The following is a 19,177-nucleotide window of genomic DNA, read 5'->3' as shown; positions in this document are numbered from 1 at the left end:
TCAGGATTAGTCTCAGTGCAACCTACCTTGAAATTAATTGATGTCCTTTTCAATGTTTTTTGTTATTTTCAAACAAGTTTGGGGAAGTTAGTCAGCAATGCAAAAGACTAAACATCTGGAATGCGGATTCAAAATTGTAGTAAGATATACCTCATGTATACTATTAGATCAGGGGTGGGCAGCCCATACGGCCGCATGCGGCTGTAGAAGGGAATTTGTGCGGCCGTCGACGCCTAATTCAATTAGTATGTGTTGGCAGCCGTAGACATGCAAATTGCAATTACGAATTCACTCCCGAATTTTCGAGAGATTTTATTTAATCTTGTAATTTTCTTCGCTCTCCGCGCAATTCAACAAGACTTCATTTTTCGATTTTAATTCAGTAGCGCCCTTCTTACTTGGAGCAGGAATGGGAATCCTCAAGAAATAACAATTCATTCGCGGCTCTGAAAAATTTTCGCGCTCCGCGCGACGATATGCACTCCCAGCAACTATTCATAACATTGCCACTCGCGATTTCGGTGCGTACAATAGGCCGTTGAGAAAAGTAGAATAGTCCGGAGTTCACCGGGAATGGATATGGACAGTTTACCATAGGTATTTTGCGTCCAGATCGTTCATTGCGGCTATGCCCTGGAATGCGGCCTTAGGCTACATAAGTAATCGAAATGCGGCCATTATTAGCAAGAAGGTTGCCCACCTCTGTATTAGATGATGTGCTCTTTTTGACATGACGATAAATGTAAGGGGGATCAGGGTGGGCGCAATTTTTTTGACCATCGCCAAGGGGGGCGCGTGTCAAAAAAGGTTGAGAACCGCTGATCTAGTGTCTATAGGACTGCTGCAAAATCGCCTTTGGAAAATATATAACCGAATAAATACGTGGATGAAAGCCGTAAACTTAGTACACTGTTACATGACATCATCGAGAAGTAGCCTCATGGCTCATGGTATGGTACACTGTCAAAATTAATACGAACAGACCAACACCGAATTTTGCGTAAAATTTACTGAAGAATAGGCTGATCAAGTGATCAGCTGTTAGCTGCCATCGAAAACGAAATAGCTATCAGCCTATCGCGCTTGACAGAGGGTTGTAAGCAAATGGCTTGTAGGCCACAATTTCACGGTGAAATTGACATTGGAGAATATAATATAAAAGTAAATATTTGAATGCAAACCGAGAATGTTAGTAAACTGTTTCATGATATCCATGATATCATCATCTCATCACCTATCTCAGTTAACGTTAGCACAGATACACCGGCTTTTGCGTGAAATCCGTAACGCGTTGTAGGCTAAAGTGTCAGATCAGCGCACATCTCTACCATACTCGACCTTGATAACGAAATTACTGCCCTATTCATTGAGTGTCAACCTTGAGACTTGGCACAGCGTTCGATACTAAAATCAAGACATACCGCGCAAAAGCTTATGACGGATCTTAGTAAGGAGCATCGTTAAAATCAATAGAGACCAATATCGGCTTTGCGTAAAATTTGTTAGCGATAAATGACGAGTCAGCTCTCACTCGACTTGGGAAACGAAATTACCACTAACATAGTTCAGAGACAAACTTAAAACTTGGTACAGCGTTCGATACTAACATTAAGACTTACCGTGCCAAATGTCATGACCGATCTCGGTATGGAACATTGTCAAAATTAATGGATACCAATACTGGCTTTTGAGTAAAATCTGTTTGCGATACATGACGGATCAGCATACACTCAACTTCGGAAACGGAATTACTACCCTAAACTTCAAGTAGAAACCCTGAAACTTGGGGCAGTGTTAAATACCACCACCACGACATGACATACCAAATTTCAAGAATTATCATGGTGTGAAACACCATCAAAATCGACCTATACCATCAAAGGTCGACTAAACGCATATGACGGTAACCGAGTTCAGATATAGATACGATTGTTACATCACACCTTAGGGGCACAGACCAATTTTGCCTCGGTTGCTCGGTAATTTTATGAATAGGAGAGAGTAAATCACCGTTTCTTTATTGTGCGCGGCTTTGAGAGAATAGGCAGTGAAAGCTTGTTATGAGCGCTACCGGGGCATGCCCCGGCTAGGCATTCGCAAAGCGAAAACGCAGAAGAGAATTCGATTTTCGCAGAGACTTCGCTAGATAACGGCATTTACAAGCGAAAGGACAAGAAGAATACGATTTTCGCTGTGATTTCGGTATATATAGATTGCTGTGCGTCTGTAAATGGTAAACAATTGTTATTGAACAGAATTTTAGGTGGGGCAATGCCCCAGTTGCCCTATAGGACGAGCCGCCACTGTCGTATACCGTGTGTACCACCCGGGTGGGGTGTACTATGGGATGTACCAGATCCGCATTGTAATGGCCCAATGACTAGTATAGCAGCCACTGAGCTATATAAACTGGAACTCCCACAATCAGCATCGAATTTTTCATTGTTATGGAGATTGGCATTGGGACGCAACAATGGTGTCTGGCTCTTTTTCTCTTGAGCTACTCTCTCGTTTCGCCAGACAGCATTGTTACGTCCTGAGCTACTCTCTCGTTTCGCCAGACAGCATTGTTGCGTCCCAATGCCAATCTCCATAACAATGAAAAATTCGATGCTGATTGTGGGAGTTCCAGGGCCACGAGCGGAAAAAATTTTTATATTTTCGTAATCAGTGCAGAGTCAGCTTTCGATTGATACCCGTTTTATTAAATTTAATGCTCGGCAAGCCGGTCAAAAAGGACCGTCAAATTGCCTGTAGCCAAATGGAAATTGTGACGTGATACAATTTCACTGAGGCGTGAGATTTGCCTGTGTCGACACCATATAGGACACTATGGTTGAACCATTTCCAACATATGTCCACGTCCATCGAACGCTGACTAAGATATTTGATGGGCCATCTCCGATTCTTTATACAGGCCGGAGATTTAGGTTTCCAATCAATGTGCATGGAGCTTTGTGTGCTCCTGTGGCATTTGCACAGACAACCAGAGTCATTCTCTGGCGAGACTTCTTTTACTCGGAGCGGACGGCACACACAACTTTGCGATGACTTCATCTAATCTTACCTTTACCTGACATCATGCGAACGCGAAAATTGTACCCAACAAATTACTTGGGCTGTACTGTACAGTTATCAGAAAATAAGGGCATACAAAACCGCACAACAGAAAATGACCGTGGGCAACGCATCGTCAATGACGTAAAACAAATTCAAAATTTGTGCATAGCTGCAAGCATACCATCACTGGGTAGCTGCATATCTGTTAAGTACGCACCACCACATAAGTTCGCACAAACTACTGAGGATCAAGTTGCGTACTTAACCGGGAGATGACTGTACAATGTCTGGTCGAGCCTAGACCGCTGAGGCGTAAGCTTATATTTCCGTGCAAATTCTCGGACAATATTGATTTTATTGGAATATTATAAGAGCTTCTTGGAGGTACAGAGCTTCAATATACAATTGAATAGTATATTCATATTGAAGTGAACCCGAATATTTTCGGCTGACACTCGTCAGGGGTAATCGTCAGCAACTAGTAGAGAATTGGAAAGAACATTATAGTATTTCATTGTTCCAGCTAATACATTTGGTAGTGTAAGAAGTCAGCATGTACTTCAGCATTGTGGCATAATGTGGCCTAAGTCGTCGCTTTATATAGGAATCGTGTACAACTGTATACTAGTGTGCAACTGTGCAACGATATATTACTTCACTGAAATGGGTTGCAGGGTTGGAAAACTAGAAAAAATGTTGGCCTTTTCAAATTAGATTTACAATTATAGGTACACTACACAGTTTTATTTTCAAATTAGACTAGAATTTGAATTGCTGAATTAAATTATTCGAAATAAGCATGACAATGGCTAATGTATGTACTGTACATCAAGCATGGCTCGTTTCCCACTACAATTCTCCTATAGCATTTTCAGGAAAACCAGAAATTAGATAAGAGCAGTGGTTCTCAGCCGGGAGTCCGCGAAGCAATTTCAGGGGGTCCGCGAAAATTTGCATAATGTGTGATAACCTAATTTCTATTTTTTTAATTAGAGAAATCACGAAGCAGTTTCGCTTCATAACTGCTAAAACTTAAGGTCTCTCGTAAACAGAATGGCCGTCTGAGATGAAATATTCTTCTGTGCAAACTCATTTTAATTACCAAATTGCCAATCGCCTACTGATACAAACATATTGATGATTAGAGATGTTTTGTTGAGGTTTCGGAATAAATTCGCTTCCAAAAATCCATTTTCTCCTGTGATATACATAACCGCTATTCCAGAATAACTTCATGATGAGCTGTTACATAGAAATGACTAGGCTGGACGTTATATTATTAAAATGATGATGATGATATTGGTACCATGTATGCTGTAATCAAACCCAAACGTGTCGTTGGCAGCGCTACGCGTTATTATTACATTCGCAACCACCTATATCTTTGTGTAAATTAATGGATCTTAGGCCCTAGTTCATCTCAAATCGACGGCGCGGATTTTCGAGACGCGGCAGTGTATTTCAAGAAATGCAACCACAGAATTCGCTTTGAAATAATAAAGGTTTCGTAAATTTTAAGAAAGGTCATTTTGTTGCGGGGTCCGCGGGGTCCGTAACGGTCCAAAGGGGTCCGCGAAGACAAAAAGGTTGAGAACGACTGGATTAGAGCACAGAGACATTTCATAAATTACATTAGTATTAGATTATCGACATTTCTCCATACAGTTTAATTTGGCGACTAGATTTATCTAGTTGTCCAAGTCTGATTGCACGGAGCAGAAAGAAAAGTGAAGCTAGTTCAGTGCTTATTTCACCATGTCGAAACACTGCGATTGTGCCTCGCCACCTCATCCGCGTAAGCCGGTGTCTTACAAAAAGCCTAGAAGTGGGCCGTGCTACAAGTCGGCAGTTACGGAATAAAAAATGAAGAATATCGGCCTGGTGTAAATGACCATAGTAGTTGACAAGCACCATGAATACCACAAAACAAACAAACAAGCTGTGATTGTGCAATGTGCATCAACTTTCACCTAATGTTGTTCGTAATGTTTCGATATAACATTTTCAATCTAAGTTAATGAACGACAAGCTTAATTGACCCTGCTACTGCCGCTTCTGTCAGCCAGTAAATCCAAATGAAGCAATAAAGCCAGTATGCTGAGATTTGTACAGAAGGCTCAGCATTGTTGTGAGTTGTGACCGCGGACATTATCGCCGCGTAAATATATATTCATGAGCTGTATGATGACCGACGAGTGACGGACAGAGAAGCGAATTTGTCTCACCTCTAAAGCGATAACTAACTTCATAATAGACGGCTGTTCCTAGTGAGCGGCTCGCTTTTTAACCTGATCAATGGTCTGGTCAGGCATACACGCGTCACGCGTGTATAAGTATCATTGTCATCTAATTTGAAGGGACCGCTGTTGCTATAAGTTACCTCTTACGAGAGACGAGCATGGTGGGTTAGGAATATTTTTGCTTATTCCGACTAAGTGATTTCCTGGATTCATACAAGCCAACCGCATAATTTGCCACTTTGGCATTTTGTGAATTGTAAAATATTCGAGTAATAGAATATCCTCTCTGTCACGTATCACGATAAAATTGACAAGTAACATGTACATGTACATTTGAATCATGTTGTTTCGCAGAAATATCTATTACATAGGCAACTTAAAATTCACTATAATTCCATATGAAATGCTTGAATGGTGGCGAACAGGATGTGACTTGCAGATTTTACCTCTTTAAAAGCAATGTATGAGCATTGTGTTACACTAAGTTCAATTATATTAACGAACACATCATCTATGTCCCACCTCTGCAGGAATTTCGAAGTTAGCGGATTTCGTTATTCGCTCGCTTTCAAAATATATTCGTAATGAATAATGATGTATTAAGTGACCATATAATTTGGTGCGTCAAAGACGTATGTCTATATTGTTTATTGGACACCACTCTGAAGTGCTGACGCGATTTTATGTGCACTAGCATATACTAAGCTTTGTCTCGAGTGTAGCCTATATTGTGGTGTGCGTGCGACTTATCACTATATAGCAGCGGTTCTCGACCTTTTTGTTTTCACAGACCCCTTTTGGACCATCACGGACCCCGCGGACCCCCACGAATTTTTAGTTCAAATTTTGCTCAATTATCGTGCAATCGTCATCAGTCTTGTGCAGCTGTAGGCTTAGTGATAAACAGCAGCAAAATGACATCTCTTGAAAATATTATCATACTATTTCATGTAGAAATTTGGTTGACTTCTATTATAGAAAGTGAATTCTGCAATGGCACTTCCTGAAATACGTGGTCGTGTCTTGAAAATCCGCGCCTTCGATTTGATATGAACGAGTGCCGAAATCCATTTCACAAATAGAGGTGGTGGCGAAAGTTATAATACCGCGTGACGCTTTCGACGGCACATTTGGGTATGATCGCAACAAATACAGCACCAAACTTGACAAACAATATTTTTGAAAGGACATATACCGTCAAGCCTGGTCATTTTTATCTAGCAGCTTATCTTGAAGTTATCATGACAAAAATGGTTGAGTATATCCAGATCCAGAGTTGGTCAAAGTAGTCAAGAAGGCTACTCAAGTAGAAGTAGAAGTAGCGACGAACAAATCTACTCAAGTACGAGTAGAAGTACTTCTTGCATAAGCCACCTAAAACTACTTGAAGTAGAAGTAGAATTGATTGACTTTAAATCTACTCAAGTAAGTAAGTATTTGTGAAAACGATCGTAATTCGTTCGCAGGGACTGTCAAAAGCTGCAAGTTGAGCTATGCGAAAGGTGCAAAGAGCTTGATTCGTATTGATGCATCCCAGGAGGTATCAATTTTCGACAGAATTAGCATTCGTTCGCATCGTGGGATGCAAATTATGATATTGATATGAAAATGCGATACTAACCCTTTGTTTAATCGAAGACCCTGTTAAAAAAAAATATCATGGCATGGCGCCCTAACCCATATTATGAGGCCCCAAGTTCAGGCGGAGAGCAATACGTACTTGCATCGGATACGGTTTCATCACTTTGCGCGATCAGTATACGTTAGTAACAAATATTGTGAATCGTAAAAGTTATTTTTAATGTAGCTTTGTTTTCGGAAAATAGAGGCATTATTACACTTGCTTTCATGCTTCAACATTTATGTTCTGCAGACAAAAGAACTGAAAGTAATCATAGAACTCAAAGTATGATACTCGGAATTGAAAGTGAAATACAAATACAACTTCGAAAAAGCGGAAAATATATGTCATGTCTTTTGTCCACGAAGCTTCAAAGGTGATCTGCTAAAACAGGGGTAACGTTCAAAATAGCCGGATTTTCCAGATTAGCAGGACACGTCAGGGGCTGCTAGATTACGATATGATAATAAGTAATTGCTAGATTACGAAACGGTAGTTTCAAACGTTATGGCTGGCCATATTTACTGTGATGAAATATTTGATATGGGCGACAATACGATGTGAGCAGAACCAAGCAATCCGGTACCTAAATTACATTCGCTGATACTTTCTCGAAAACATCTTTGTCACTCCATTGTGCGCGAAGCGCAACAAAATTTCTGGGCTTCACTTGAATTTTATGAATATTAAATGCTGGTACTCCGTGAAAACAGCCCCGAAATTCCTCAAGCTATCTTTCGTATTGGGGGATTAAACTACTGCTACTTGACAAACTAAAAATAGCGAAAAGTAAGTAAGTAGATCACAAGATATTAGGACGTAGAATTAGAAGTAGAGAAAATCAGATCTACTTGAGTAAGTACCAGAAGTAGAGGAAAACGACTTGAGTACTTCCAAAAAGTAAAAGTACTTCGTTACTGACCACCCCTGAGTATATCACAGGAGAAAATGGATTTTTGTAAATATTTCGAAGTCACCGTGAACCTTACTCATCCAACTTCTTTCCCACAATCCCCAACAAAGAATCTCTAAACAGCAAAATATCTGTATCAGTAGGCTATTGGGAATTAAGCAATTAAAATGAGTCTGCACAGTCCGATATTTCATCTCAGATGGCCATTCTATTGATGTGAGCTCTGGAGTTTTACCATGCCTCGTGATTTTTCGATTTAAAAAAAAGTAAAAATTAGGTTATCAACTATTTTGAGGCTTCACGGACCCCCTGAAAATGCTTCGCGGACCCCCGGTTGAGAACCACTGCTATATAGCATCATAGATTTGAATAACATTTCCAGGACTGCAGGTTATAGCTATCTGCCTGATTTATTTATATGGAGAAACTGATGGAGGGGATGGACGAACGAGTACCACTGAAAAGCACCGGCGAGTGGAGTGAGACGACGAACGTTACTTACGACTTTGATAAAATTCTGGAATATATTGGAAACATGGGAAGGTACCAGGCACTCCTAGCAGTGTTTGCAGTTTACCTGAGCATACCAGTAGGAATGCATGAGGTCGGAGCCGTATTTTTATTAGGAGTTCCGCAGCATAGATGCCATTTACCTGGTTTGGATGGTAATCCAACTTCCGCAAACTGTTCAGATCAATATTTACTCAATATATCAACCCCACCGGTCGCCAACGTTAGTATATGTTACCGGTGTCGGTCGACTCCCTGCTATGACCACTTACTGTTTAAAAACAGGGCTACAATGGCTGCAAAATGTTTGATCGCAACTATTCGACGTGCTGCGATGAATCATTGCATTGTTCGGATCTCCCGTCTAATGTATCACTGATTTCTTGTGAATCTTACGTTTACAAATCGGATGTCTTTGGAAACACCATGGTGACCGAGGTGAGAATCTAATAAACTGAATCAGAGGAATTCTCAATACAGTCGACTCCGCTTAATTTAGATATTTCGGTTCCGCTCACTTATTGTACAGTATTTTCGATACCAAATCATTCAACAAGTATACAGTACAAAATTGCAGGGGCGTAGCCAGGGGGTATCGGCGTTGAGTTTGAGAACCACTGTCATAAATGGTTGTCCGGGAACCTAGAGCTCTGATTTTTAGCATTTCCTATAAGTTGGAGTCTTGCTCATTCTTATTTCAATTGGGCCTGGGGTCATATACGGGCACATGCAGCCGTAAAACCGTAATTATAATTATACGGCCGTCTCTACGTAATTATATTAGCGTGTGTTGGTTTAACTACAACTGTATTATCGCTCAGGGTATGAACCCTGCAGATCTAAAATCCAAATGTGCTCTTCGCAGTGGGACTTGGTATGCGACAGACGTATATTGAGAACTAGTGCAACTGCCGTAATGTATGTGGGAAGCCTCCTGGGAAGCCTAATCGCTGGGAATATTTCCGACAAGTATGTACAATTGTACACTATCCAGTGAATGTGAGTTAGGGAAAGTCTTGATGACGTTTGTTTAGTTAAATGTATATAGTCACCATAGTTTATTTGGTGATCCTTGATTTGATTGTGTGGTGTTTCCTTTGTAAGATATACTGAACCAAATCATGCCACTGGTTAGTAAACTATATTATTATAGATCAGTGCAATGCTGTTCAACCTTTTTGAGCTCCATTCGCACCTTTTTTGTAAAATAACTTTCATTTGCACAAACTGACCGAAAATTGTTGTACAAAAAGAAGATATTAAGATACTTTACAACATTTTGTTCAGATGTGCAACAAATTGGCTACTATGAAGCTTAAGCTATCAAGTGTCTCATTGAAAAAGGCAACTTTTTTCGCTCGTTTTGATTTCAAATATTTCACTAAAACCCTTTTCGGCGAAACCAGTTTTTGGGTTTTGTACAAGAACGTCTACTAGGTGCGCTTGGATGGCGAGGTCTTAAAAACTGTTCTGCACTGCTATTCAGAATACAGCGTATTTTTCGCCAGTGAAAAATGCTTGCTGGCAGAAATCGTTTTTGAGAGATGACACAAAGGTCTCGGAGGCTACAGTTTGTCGAAAGGATGAAAAGCCTACATGTTTGTGTTAAGACTTTTGCCTTATGTCTTGGAAAATAAGGTCCAAAACGATCAGGGAGAGTAGGCACATTTGAGCTCGCTACCTTATGATACGTTGCGCCAACTTGTGTTCTTTCTTTTGCGACTTCACATTCTCTGTCTCGCGAGTATATGAGAAAAGCAAATAAACTCATGCACGATACTGTGTGTTCTGCTCTCTAGCTCAATCAATCTATCTTGAGAATTGATAACAGTCTAATAACGTTTAGGCAACTTTTTAGAATACCGCTACTAAGATCTGAGTTTTTGTGGCATCTCGCGACCCGAGCCTCACCCATGAAAAGGAATTCATTTTTAATATTACAGTAGTATGCTATGATTTTACGGACATGTATGACATACAGACCGTGCACAACACAATTCCACCCAAACACAGATCTACAAAACATGTCCGACGCACGCGATTTCAAATTAGGTGTTATTAAATTCCTCCGCTTTTCGCAGTTGTATTACTCTACTCAGATTGCAAGAAGGGACTATTCCGTGCCGACAACGGAGCATATCCACATGGAAAGGTTTGGCCATCCAGCAACGGTCATTTTTTGGCCAAGGTTATGTCGCCGCTTATGTTTGGCGCCGCATTTTATCAGCGGTTTGTTGGCCAAAACTTTAGGTCTTGGAGTGCCTCGACGCTGAATGGGTTGGCCTTGAAATGAATGAGTCTCATAGGCATGAACTCACTCGTTGCACTCCCCTACACTAGTTCATACCAATGGTCTTCTACCATGTTTTCCAGAAAAACCAGTCGGACAAATCTTGTAATAAATTCTCACGATAAAGCCATATTTTCTGCGTGTCTCGCTTATTGGCTACAGAACCCAAGACAGTGACCTTGGATATGTATTTCGGGAGTTGAGCCGGAATTTTTTTTTTAGTCAACCGACCACAAGTCCGTGGTAAATTTAAATTTAACATTTTTTCCGGATTTTACTCCGGTATTGTAAGTCTGAAAATTTTGAAAAAGGGTCCTCCTACGTTACAGTAACTTGCAAATGTGAGTCCGTAAAGATGGTATTACTTCTATCCTCGTGCCTCGCGCTAATCGGAAATTTATTACGAAAATATGATGATTGTTTAGCGAAAGAAAGCAGAAGTTGATTTGATGTCATTTTTCCTGCCTGTCACAGGCTCAGACTGGCTGATATACTGTATGGCTGCCACTACACCGGCTTCCAAACCAGGCTTTTGGTTACGTAATAATTGTAGTGCGAAAATATCAATTCACTCGGCTTGTGAGAGCTACGATTAGTGCTACATCGTAAGTTAAACAAGTTTGTACAATTGCGTCGCCACTACAAAAGTTACACTGACCTTAAATTTCCTATTAGGTTTATTTGAATTATTCCACGTCACCACAATTACCAATTATTCACGATTTTCATTCGCACTTGATCCGGATTTTAATTCGCACTATTCGCACCACCTTCGTCATTCGCACTGCATTTTTTTTCATTCGCACGAGAGCGAGCCGTCACTCAGGTTGAAAAGCACTGGATCAGTGGTTCGTAACCTTTACTGACCCGAGGAACACTGACGCTAATCTGCGTGCCTCAAAGAACCCAAAATTTTCGCCGAGTCATACAAACAAAAATCCACCACAATACGCATCTATAGCTACACATCTTATACATTACTATAGATTACTGGTGCAAAAATCGAACTGTGCATCAACAGAGGGCTAAATGAACAAAACCATTAAAATATCATTTTCACACAAAGCTGAAACACTTGTACATCAGTGTGACTTCTGCTGCTCCCTTTCATTGATCGGTCGAAACGCAACAGCGCGAGTACTAATTGCTTAATTACAGATGAAATTATAATTGTTAGAGATGGAATTAACATTTCAGAAGTACGGAGGTTTCGCTTCCGAACCCAACCTCTCCTGATGCGTCACTGCACGCGATGTAACCAGCAGCACAACAGTTACAATTCGACTACTGATCTGGCCTAATTACATGCAGCCAATTATGGCCAAGACAGGCGTCAGGGTTGTTCAGAATTGCCCGTCTTTCAAAAAGTCGTGGTTTCCAGTCCGTTTCCAATGCCTTATACTTTAAAAACGTATTCTAGCTACTTTTTTATGTAACTGATCCCTTGCATCTGTGTCCATGTTGCGCTGGAAGAATATCGGCAGAAAATGGGAACTCCCCCATAATTTGAGTGCCGCGATTTTACTTAGTCTACTAAAATGCAATAAATACCAGGGTTTGTTCATCTGTCATGATTTGAGGTGATGCAAAACCTCTCTGCAGGTATTATTTTGAGTTCAGGACATCATTCTCATATATTGCACCATAATAATAATATAATAATCGTTGGGTTATAATTTTCATCTGAACAAGTTACACACAATGTACAATGCGATAAGACACAATGCGATGTAATTGAACAGATAGGATGTCGAACGACACGCAGTTGCGGTCCTTTCAATTTCACATCCACCTCGGCCTAGAGTGCCCGATGTCACAGTTCTTTTTCGATGTAGATATTTTTGAAGCCGCAGCCCTTTCTACTAGTTCTTTCCATTCCTTGTGAGTGCTTTCCTTCGTCGGGTCTTTTTCTCGGCTTTACTATCGCCGTAAGAACGGCGACGGCGGGGGAAGAGGAGCCCAGATGAACCTCCGACGGGAATCGAACTCGGTCCGCCAGATTCGTATGCGATTATCGTTGCCACTACGCTATCTCCCCCACCACCGGAATCCGGAAACTATAGCATACTTTGTAAAAATCATAAAAGTTAGTTTACCTTAATTGAAAACAACTTATTTTGAAAAATTTGCTGAAAAAAGTTCATCACTGTGACTCGACTCCCGAATTACACGCAATTTACGTTACTTTTGTGGTGTGTTCTATAAAAAAAAATTCATCATTGTGATTCGAATCCCAAATGACCCGCTCGAATGTCCACATTACCTATTCTGCGTCATTTATGCCGATTTTCCGTTGAACCTGTCCATTAGCCTAGCTGTAAAAACTGGGAAGGTAGACGAATTGCTAAAAAAGAGGACATTTATAGGCGTCCCCTACGACATTTTCAATTTCCTGAAAATGGAGGACAGATCCTCCTAAAGGACGACATACGGTAACCCTTACCATGGTATTTATTGCATTGTAGCAGGCTAGGTAAAATCGCGGTACTCAAATTACATAGGGAAACCTCCCATTTCCTGTCGATATTCTTTCAGCTCAACATATACACAGATGCACGGAATGAGTTGAAGAAAAAAGTAGTTAGAATACGATTTTAAAGTAAGGCATATGGGAATCGGACTGAAAGCTAAGACAATTTGAAATTCTGAACAACCCTAACAGGAGTATTATCATCACAATCATATTTTTGAGTTAAGTGTGTGTCTTGACCTCCACGGAACCTCTGAGACCGGCTTATAGGGGGAGCACCTAGTGTTCCAAAGAACATCGGTCAAGAACAACTGTTATAGATTTAGCTCTACAATCTACATACATACACAATATACATACATATTGTCTCACAGCTTCGGACGGCTCCCTCCAATGATGATTGGTACTCTGTTAATTCTTGCCAGTGGAATCGCATGTGTATTTTCCCAGTCACTGGTGATGGTGTCGGTGACAAGATTTCTGATTGCTGTTGGTGGCACCGTAACGTTTTCGGTGGGGTTTGTGTACGGTGAGATATTTGGAGAACATCCACACCGATTATTTTCGCACGCTTAGCACTCGATTCTTTTCATTTTTATTCTGTAGCAATGGAAATCGTGTTCGGCAAATGGCGTGTCGTGATCGGTACCGCCTACCACTCCGCTTATGCGAGTGGATACACTATCTTATCTGCCATGGCGTACATATGGAGAGACTGGAAAGATTTGCAGTTGGCAATATCATTAGTGTCCGCACCATTTCTGCTCATGTGGCCTATCATGTTGGAATCGCCAAGGTGAAATGAAATCATATATTTAAATTATTTTGTAGGGTGTAACGTTTACGCCGTGCTATATGTTAGGTGGCTTTTCACAAACGGAAGATGCACTAAAGCCAAAGAAAACAGTATCTTGATGGCAAAGAGAAATGGAGTAAATTTACCTGAAGACGTTTGGTCGAAGTCGCTTGTTCACGTAATACGAAATTGAGACCAAAGGTTGGAAATGTAACGCCATTCTTTAAACCTGGACTTGCAGAAAGAAGCCGACACCGGAAGGAATTATTATTCAACTGTAACGCTCTTCAAAACTAGGGGTATTCGCCGAGTCACCCTGATCACTACATTCTGCTGGTTTGTTGTGTCGCTGACTTATTACGGTCTATCCTTGAACGTTGGTTCTCTTTCGGGTAGGTTTTGTCGTTTCGTTTTGAGCGAAGTATTGTCGCACCCTTTATATGAAACGTTTCAATCCAGGCGATGTATACGTGAACAATGCGTTGAGCGGTATAGCTGAGATCGTGGCGTGCCCCATTTCGATACTCGTACTGAATCGACTGGGAAGACCGGTTTCAGCCTGTGTTTCATTTGTACTTGCTGGCTTCATGTGCGTTGCTGCCAGCGTGGTGAATTACTGTTGGCCAGGTAAGTCCGTATACCAAGGAATTGTGATATCATAGCTGACGTTACGATTCGTATTAGTGAGGCACGCCATATATCTTTGGACCGAACGATAGCGGGCCCATCGGCTAAACTCTTGTCGCGATTAGAAACCTCGGACTTTCTATAGGGTTGAATTTAAAACAATAATCAATTTAAAACAAGTATGTTTAAAACATATTCCTCCTTCATTACTTGCTATCGTTGTGTTTTTTGTTTAGGCATGACGTCACGAATATTTAATTGTGACGTCATAGTTGATTGAGGATGGACATCGACCAATTGAAAATATAGGCTAAATATGGCTCACGAAAAAGGCTTCCGATCTCTGTCATAAACGGACCAAAATATCGTTAACCATGGCTATATCGTTATGCAGCATTTTTCGGTCGGCGGTAATAATCATCAGAACATCCATTAAGTACCAATGATATATATCTAGGTGCTATAAGTGTTGAACCGACGACGATTTCGAAAGTTTCAACCATGCCATATCTTATAAGTCGATTACATGGGGTGGAAATCGTCCGTAGGCTTATTCCACATATTTTTTCGAAAGTATTTTCACAATTATGGTATAATTATACAACACATTTTTTTACAAATGGCCTTTTCTTTAAAATACTGTTTAAAACTTAAAACATGTTTTCAAGAAATTTTTCAAAACACCATTTGTTTTAAATCCAGCCCTAAACACAACCATATGAGTGCTAATAGATTGCTAGATATATAGTAGCCAACGAAATTGTTATCAACTAATTTGTTCACTTCCTTTGCATCTAGCATTTGGGGCGATTGGAACTGCTTTAGCGTTACTCGGCAAACTGGCTATATCCGTGTCATATTCAATCATATACGTGTTCTCTTCTGAACTATATCCGACGGTACTAAGGTGAATTGGTCATCCGAACGGTTAATACAAGATATGGCATAACTTTGAATAAAATCGCTTCATTTTCCAGAGCAACCGCTATTAGTTTTGGTTCACTGGCGTCCGTTATCGCCGTAATATTGTCACCATACACACTTTTTCTTCAGTACTATTTGAGTTGGCTTCCTGGAGTAAGTATATATGCTATGCTGAATAATTGGAAGGATAACATAGACGGCTATTGCTGGAATAGAATTACCTCGTGATGTCGTATGATATTGCTTTTATCAAAACGAATCTAATTGTGTTTTGGCGCACAAGGTCGCTCTATCTTTAGCAAGGGTATTCAGTTTGAGAAATGCTGAATGGATAAACGACCGTTTGCGCACGATATGTATGTATATAGTGTATATGTATAGCCTGACATCGTACACCACTTTTCGATCAGAATTTCTATCAAGTCCAAACTGTAATGAGACACAGCTTAGAACGTGTAGTTTTTATAAATTGCTTTAAAAAAATATTATATTGAATTGATATTGAATAATGATAATTCTTGTACCAATAACTTAGTAGTGTTTTTGTATTTATTTGGAAGTAATGGTGTGGCGGATAGCCAGAATTGGCATATAAACGTGATGTTACGTACTTTCAATTATTTCAGATAATATTCGGATTTACATCAATCTTAGCAGGGCTTTCCAGCCTAAAATTGAGGGAAACTCGTGATCGGATGCTGATGACTACAATTTCAGAAGCCGAAGAGTTTCTTTCGTAGAGAAGAGTTTTTTTCGTAGTTGAGACTGAGAGCCTGTGGTGGTTCTTGGGTTTTCTGTATCTCCATCGCACTCGCTCGTATTGCGAAATAAACCTGACTTTCACAGATGTGCTCAGCAATTCTGCTTTACCAGGCTATATAGTCAAGTGTAGATCTCTACTATGCCCGCCAGTCTACTCTAGCTAATTTGTACAACATTGTTAGCACTCGTTTGGGATTCCATATCTCAACACCGGATAAAGCAAAGTATGAGAAGGGAGGAAAACACACCCTAAAGCAGAGGTCTCAAACACGCGGCCCGCGACGGCATTTTGGATTTCGAAGTATTCGACAATATTTTACAACCAATTTTTGATAACTTAAAATTCGCTCTAAAACTACTCATCAAACTTCACTAATACATCACTTTCAAAAGTTACCACTCAATGGAAGATGAACTATTACCTGATATTACTTGTTTAATATTGTAAAACATGACCCGTTGATGATTCGTGACTGAAAATTGTGATTCGGACTTGGGCGCGAACCTCTGTAGAATTGCTCGTACTCGTACTCGTCACGCCAAACGTTACAATCAGAGAAGGACTTTTGTAACTCGGAATGCCGTGACTTGGTACAACCACGCACGCAACAACCATGGTGTCCTATATGGTGTGGACACAAGCAAATCTCACGGCTCAGTGAAATTGGTGTACGTCACACTTTCCATTTGGTCGACGGCAATTTGACGGTAATTTTTGTCCGGCTTGTCCTGCATCAGCCTAAATTTTATTAAACGGGTATCAATCGAAAGTTACCGCGGTACTGATTGCGAAAATATAAATTTATCCTGTTGGTGCTCCTGGAACTCCCCAAAATAAGCCTCGAATGTTGCATCGTGTGTGAGTTTGGTATTGTGATGCAGCAATGACGTCTGGGAGCATGCGAGGAGCACCGCAAGCTGCAAGCGTATTGGTCATTGTTACGCAAGCGATTGAGCACTCTCACTCTCGTGCGCATTTGCTCCTGAGCTGCTCAGACGACACGGTTGCGTAACAATACCAAACTCACTTAAAATGCAACATTTGAGGCTTATTTTGGCGAGTACCAGGGCCCCGAACAGAATAAAATTTATATTTTCGCAATCAGTACCGTGGTAGCTTTCCATTGATACCCGTCTTATCAAATGTAGGCTAATGCAGGACAAGCCGGTCAAAAATTACCGTCAAATTGCCTTTGACCAAATGGAAAGTGTGACAAAGACCAATTTCACTGAGCCGTGAGATTTGCTTGTGTCCACACCATATAGGACACTATGAACAAACTATGAAACTGGTAGGAGAAATAGTAAAATATCAAAAGGTCGTAGCTTGCGTTGCGTAGCTTATTTAGATATCTAAGCATGTTGGGTTGGTATGGCAACCGACATTGGCATTATGTTGGCCATTTGATGTATAGTTGGTTACATCCCGTGTCATATTGGGTAGCTTTATATATGTTATTGTCGCCAATTTAATGTGGCGAGTATTAACTAGTCGTAGCCTACGCTTCACAGCTGTAACACCAACGGACTTCGGCGATTGCACATTTCTATTGTTATTGCACAGATTCATTATGTTCAAGTTGTTATTGATCTGTTCCAACATTCGAAGGTAAAATCAAACGCTGATTCTATTTGACTTCCGTAATGACATGCCAATATAGCCTAGTTATCAGGAGTAGACCTATGCTCGAAACGCGGAAATAAGGCCTACTTTGAAATACATTGAATTCCCCTATTATTGGTGGTGCGGCCAGCGGGGCCATCAAAAATAGGAAATTGGCCCGCACGCACATTTGAGTTTGAGACCTCTGCCCTAAAGTGTGCCACCGTATTAGCAATAAAAAGAGCAGAACGATGCACACTTAACTCACAAGAGTTTATAGCTCAAGCCTTCACTGGTCACGAGCATACGAACTCACAACATAAATTTGTGAATGTCAATATCAAAATAGTGCAAGACCGACAATGAAATCCATATGTGCGACGATTCCCATGCTTACATGTACTATGCATTGAAGATAGATATATAACTATATAATGCATTATGTAAGTGAAATAACTCATCACGACTTTCTTCATCTGCAGGTCAGGTAATATTTGGGATCACAGCTATCTTAGCTGGCATCGCTTGCCTGTATCTGAAAGAAACACGCAGCCAAAAATGTTGACAAAAGTCGAAGAACTGAAATCAACCAGCAGCAGTCAGCCAATACGCAATAATATTCCAATATTCTGCTTCTGATTTGCTGTAATGTCGTCGAATCTATACCTATGACAGACGTAAACGAACACGTGATGGCTACAGAAATATGAAAACGAATGTCGTGTACGACATCCAAAAAGTGTTTAGGCCTAACGCTATGCGCCCTATACGAGAATGCTGATTACAGAATTCTGAATGCCGATATCGCTGCCTTATATAAAATGATTTCCTGGGCATGTGCTGTCACTCCGCGTCGCACCATTTTAATTCCTGCATCCACGGACTCCGTCCTCTTGGCCGGGGTTTTAGGTCCGTCGTGACGAAGAATAAGCACGGCGTTGCATAATACATGCATAAAACAAAAATAAATTTGAAAGGCCCTTGTTTAAAACATGTTTTTATTGTTTATTGTTTTGTTTTTTATTATGCCATGACGTCACTAATATTCAATTTTGACATCATAGTGGATTGGCATCGACAATTGAAAATATAGGGTGAATATAGCTCCGTTGATGCAATATATACGTAATATAGCTGTTGAACCGACTATTTTGAGGGTTCCACTTCCAACCATCCCATATCGCATACGTCGCCTATATATCGGGTGGTATACTCGTCCACAGGCTCATGCAACATGTTTTTGGAAAGTATTTACACAATTATAGCATAATTATACAACTTGAAAAAAATTGTTTTTTTCCAAAAGGCCTTTGTTTAAAACTGTGTTTTAACATGTTCAAAACAAAGTGTTTTAAACAAAC

The 19,177-nt window shown here is 40.5% G+C and overlaps 1 protein-coding gene across 3 annotated transcripts; it reads left to right on the top strand.

Annotated features, from left to right (window-relative positions):
* Positions 1-3,736: 3,736 nt before the first annotated feature.
* Positions 3,737-16,298, top strand: LOC145447743 (organic cation transporter protein-like). 3 transcript variants are annotated; one of them, XM_080326000.1, is made up of 11 exons: positions 3,737-8,567; positions 8,630-8,782; positions 9,210-9,313; positions 13,479-13,633; positions 13,711-13,900; positions 13,967-14,078; positions 14,142-14,292; positions 14,360-14,527; positions 15,326-15,434; positions 15,505-15,604; positions 16,078-16,298. In XM_080326000.1, the coding sequence occupies exons 1-11, from the start codon at positions 8,253-8,255 to the stop codon at positions 16,189-16,191; spliced, it is 1,671 nt and encodes a 556-aa protein (XP_080182126.1). In that variant the 5' UTR covers positions 3,737-8,252; the 3' UTR covers positions 16,192-16,298. The 3 variants fall into 3 exon arrangements, with proteins under 3 accessions (XP_080182126.1, XP_080182127.1, XP_080182128.1); XM_080326002.1 differs by having other exon boundaries at positions 8,243-8,377; XM_080326001.1 differs by lacking the exons at positions 15,326-15,434; positions 15,505-15,604.
* Positions 16,299-19,177: the final 2,879 nt, after the last annotated feature.

Source organism: Botryllus schlosseri, chromosome 10 (genome assembly GCF_051294905.1).
Source record: "Botryllus schlosseri isolate E-star chromosome 10, Bs_hap1, whole genome shotgun sequence".
Lineage (NCBI taxonomy): Eukaryota > Metazoa > Chordata > Ascidiacea > Stolidobranchia > Styelidae > Botryllus > Botryllus schlosseri.
The sequence above is the reverse complement of the archived record's forward strand: the minus strand, read 5'-3'. Positions and strand labels throughout refer to the sequence as shown.

Coding starts and splice junctions, on each gene's coding strand:
- LOC145447743 (XM_080326000.1), top strand. CDS start 8,253: ATGGAGAAACTGATGGAGGGGATGGACGAACGAGTACCACTGAAAAGC. Junction 13,901..13,966: donor ATCATGTTGGAATCGCCAAG/GTGAAATGAAAT, acceptor GCTATATGTTAG/GTGGCTTTTCACAAACGGAA. Junction 14,293..14,359: donor GAACGTTGGTTCTCTTTCGG/GTAGGTTTTGTC, acceptor GTTTCAATCCAG/GCGATGTATACGTGAACAAT.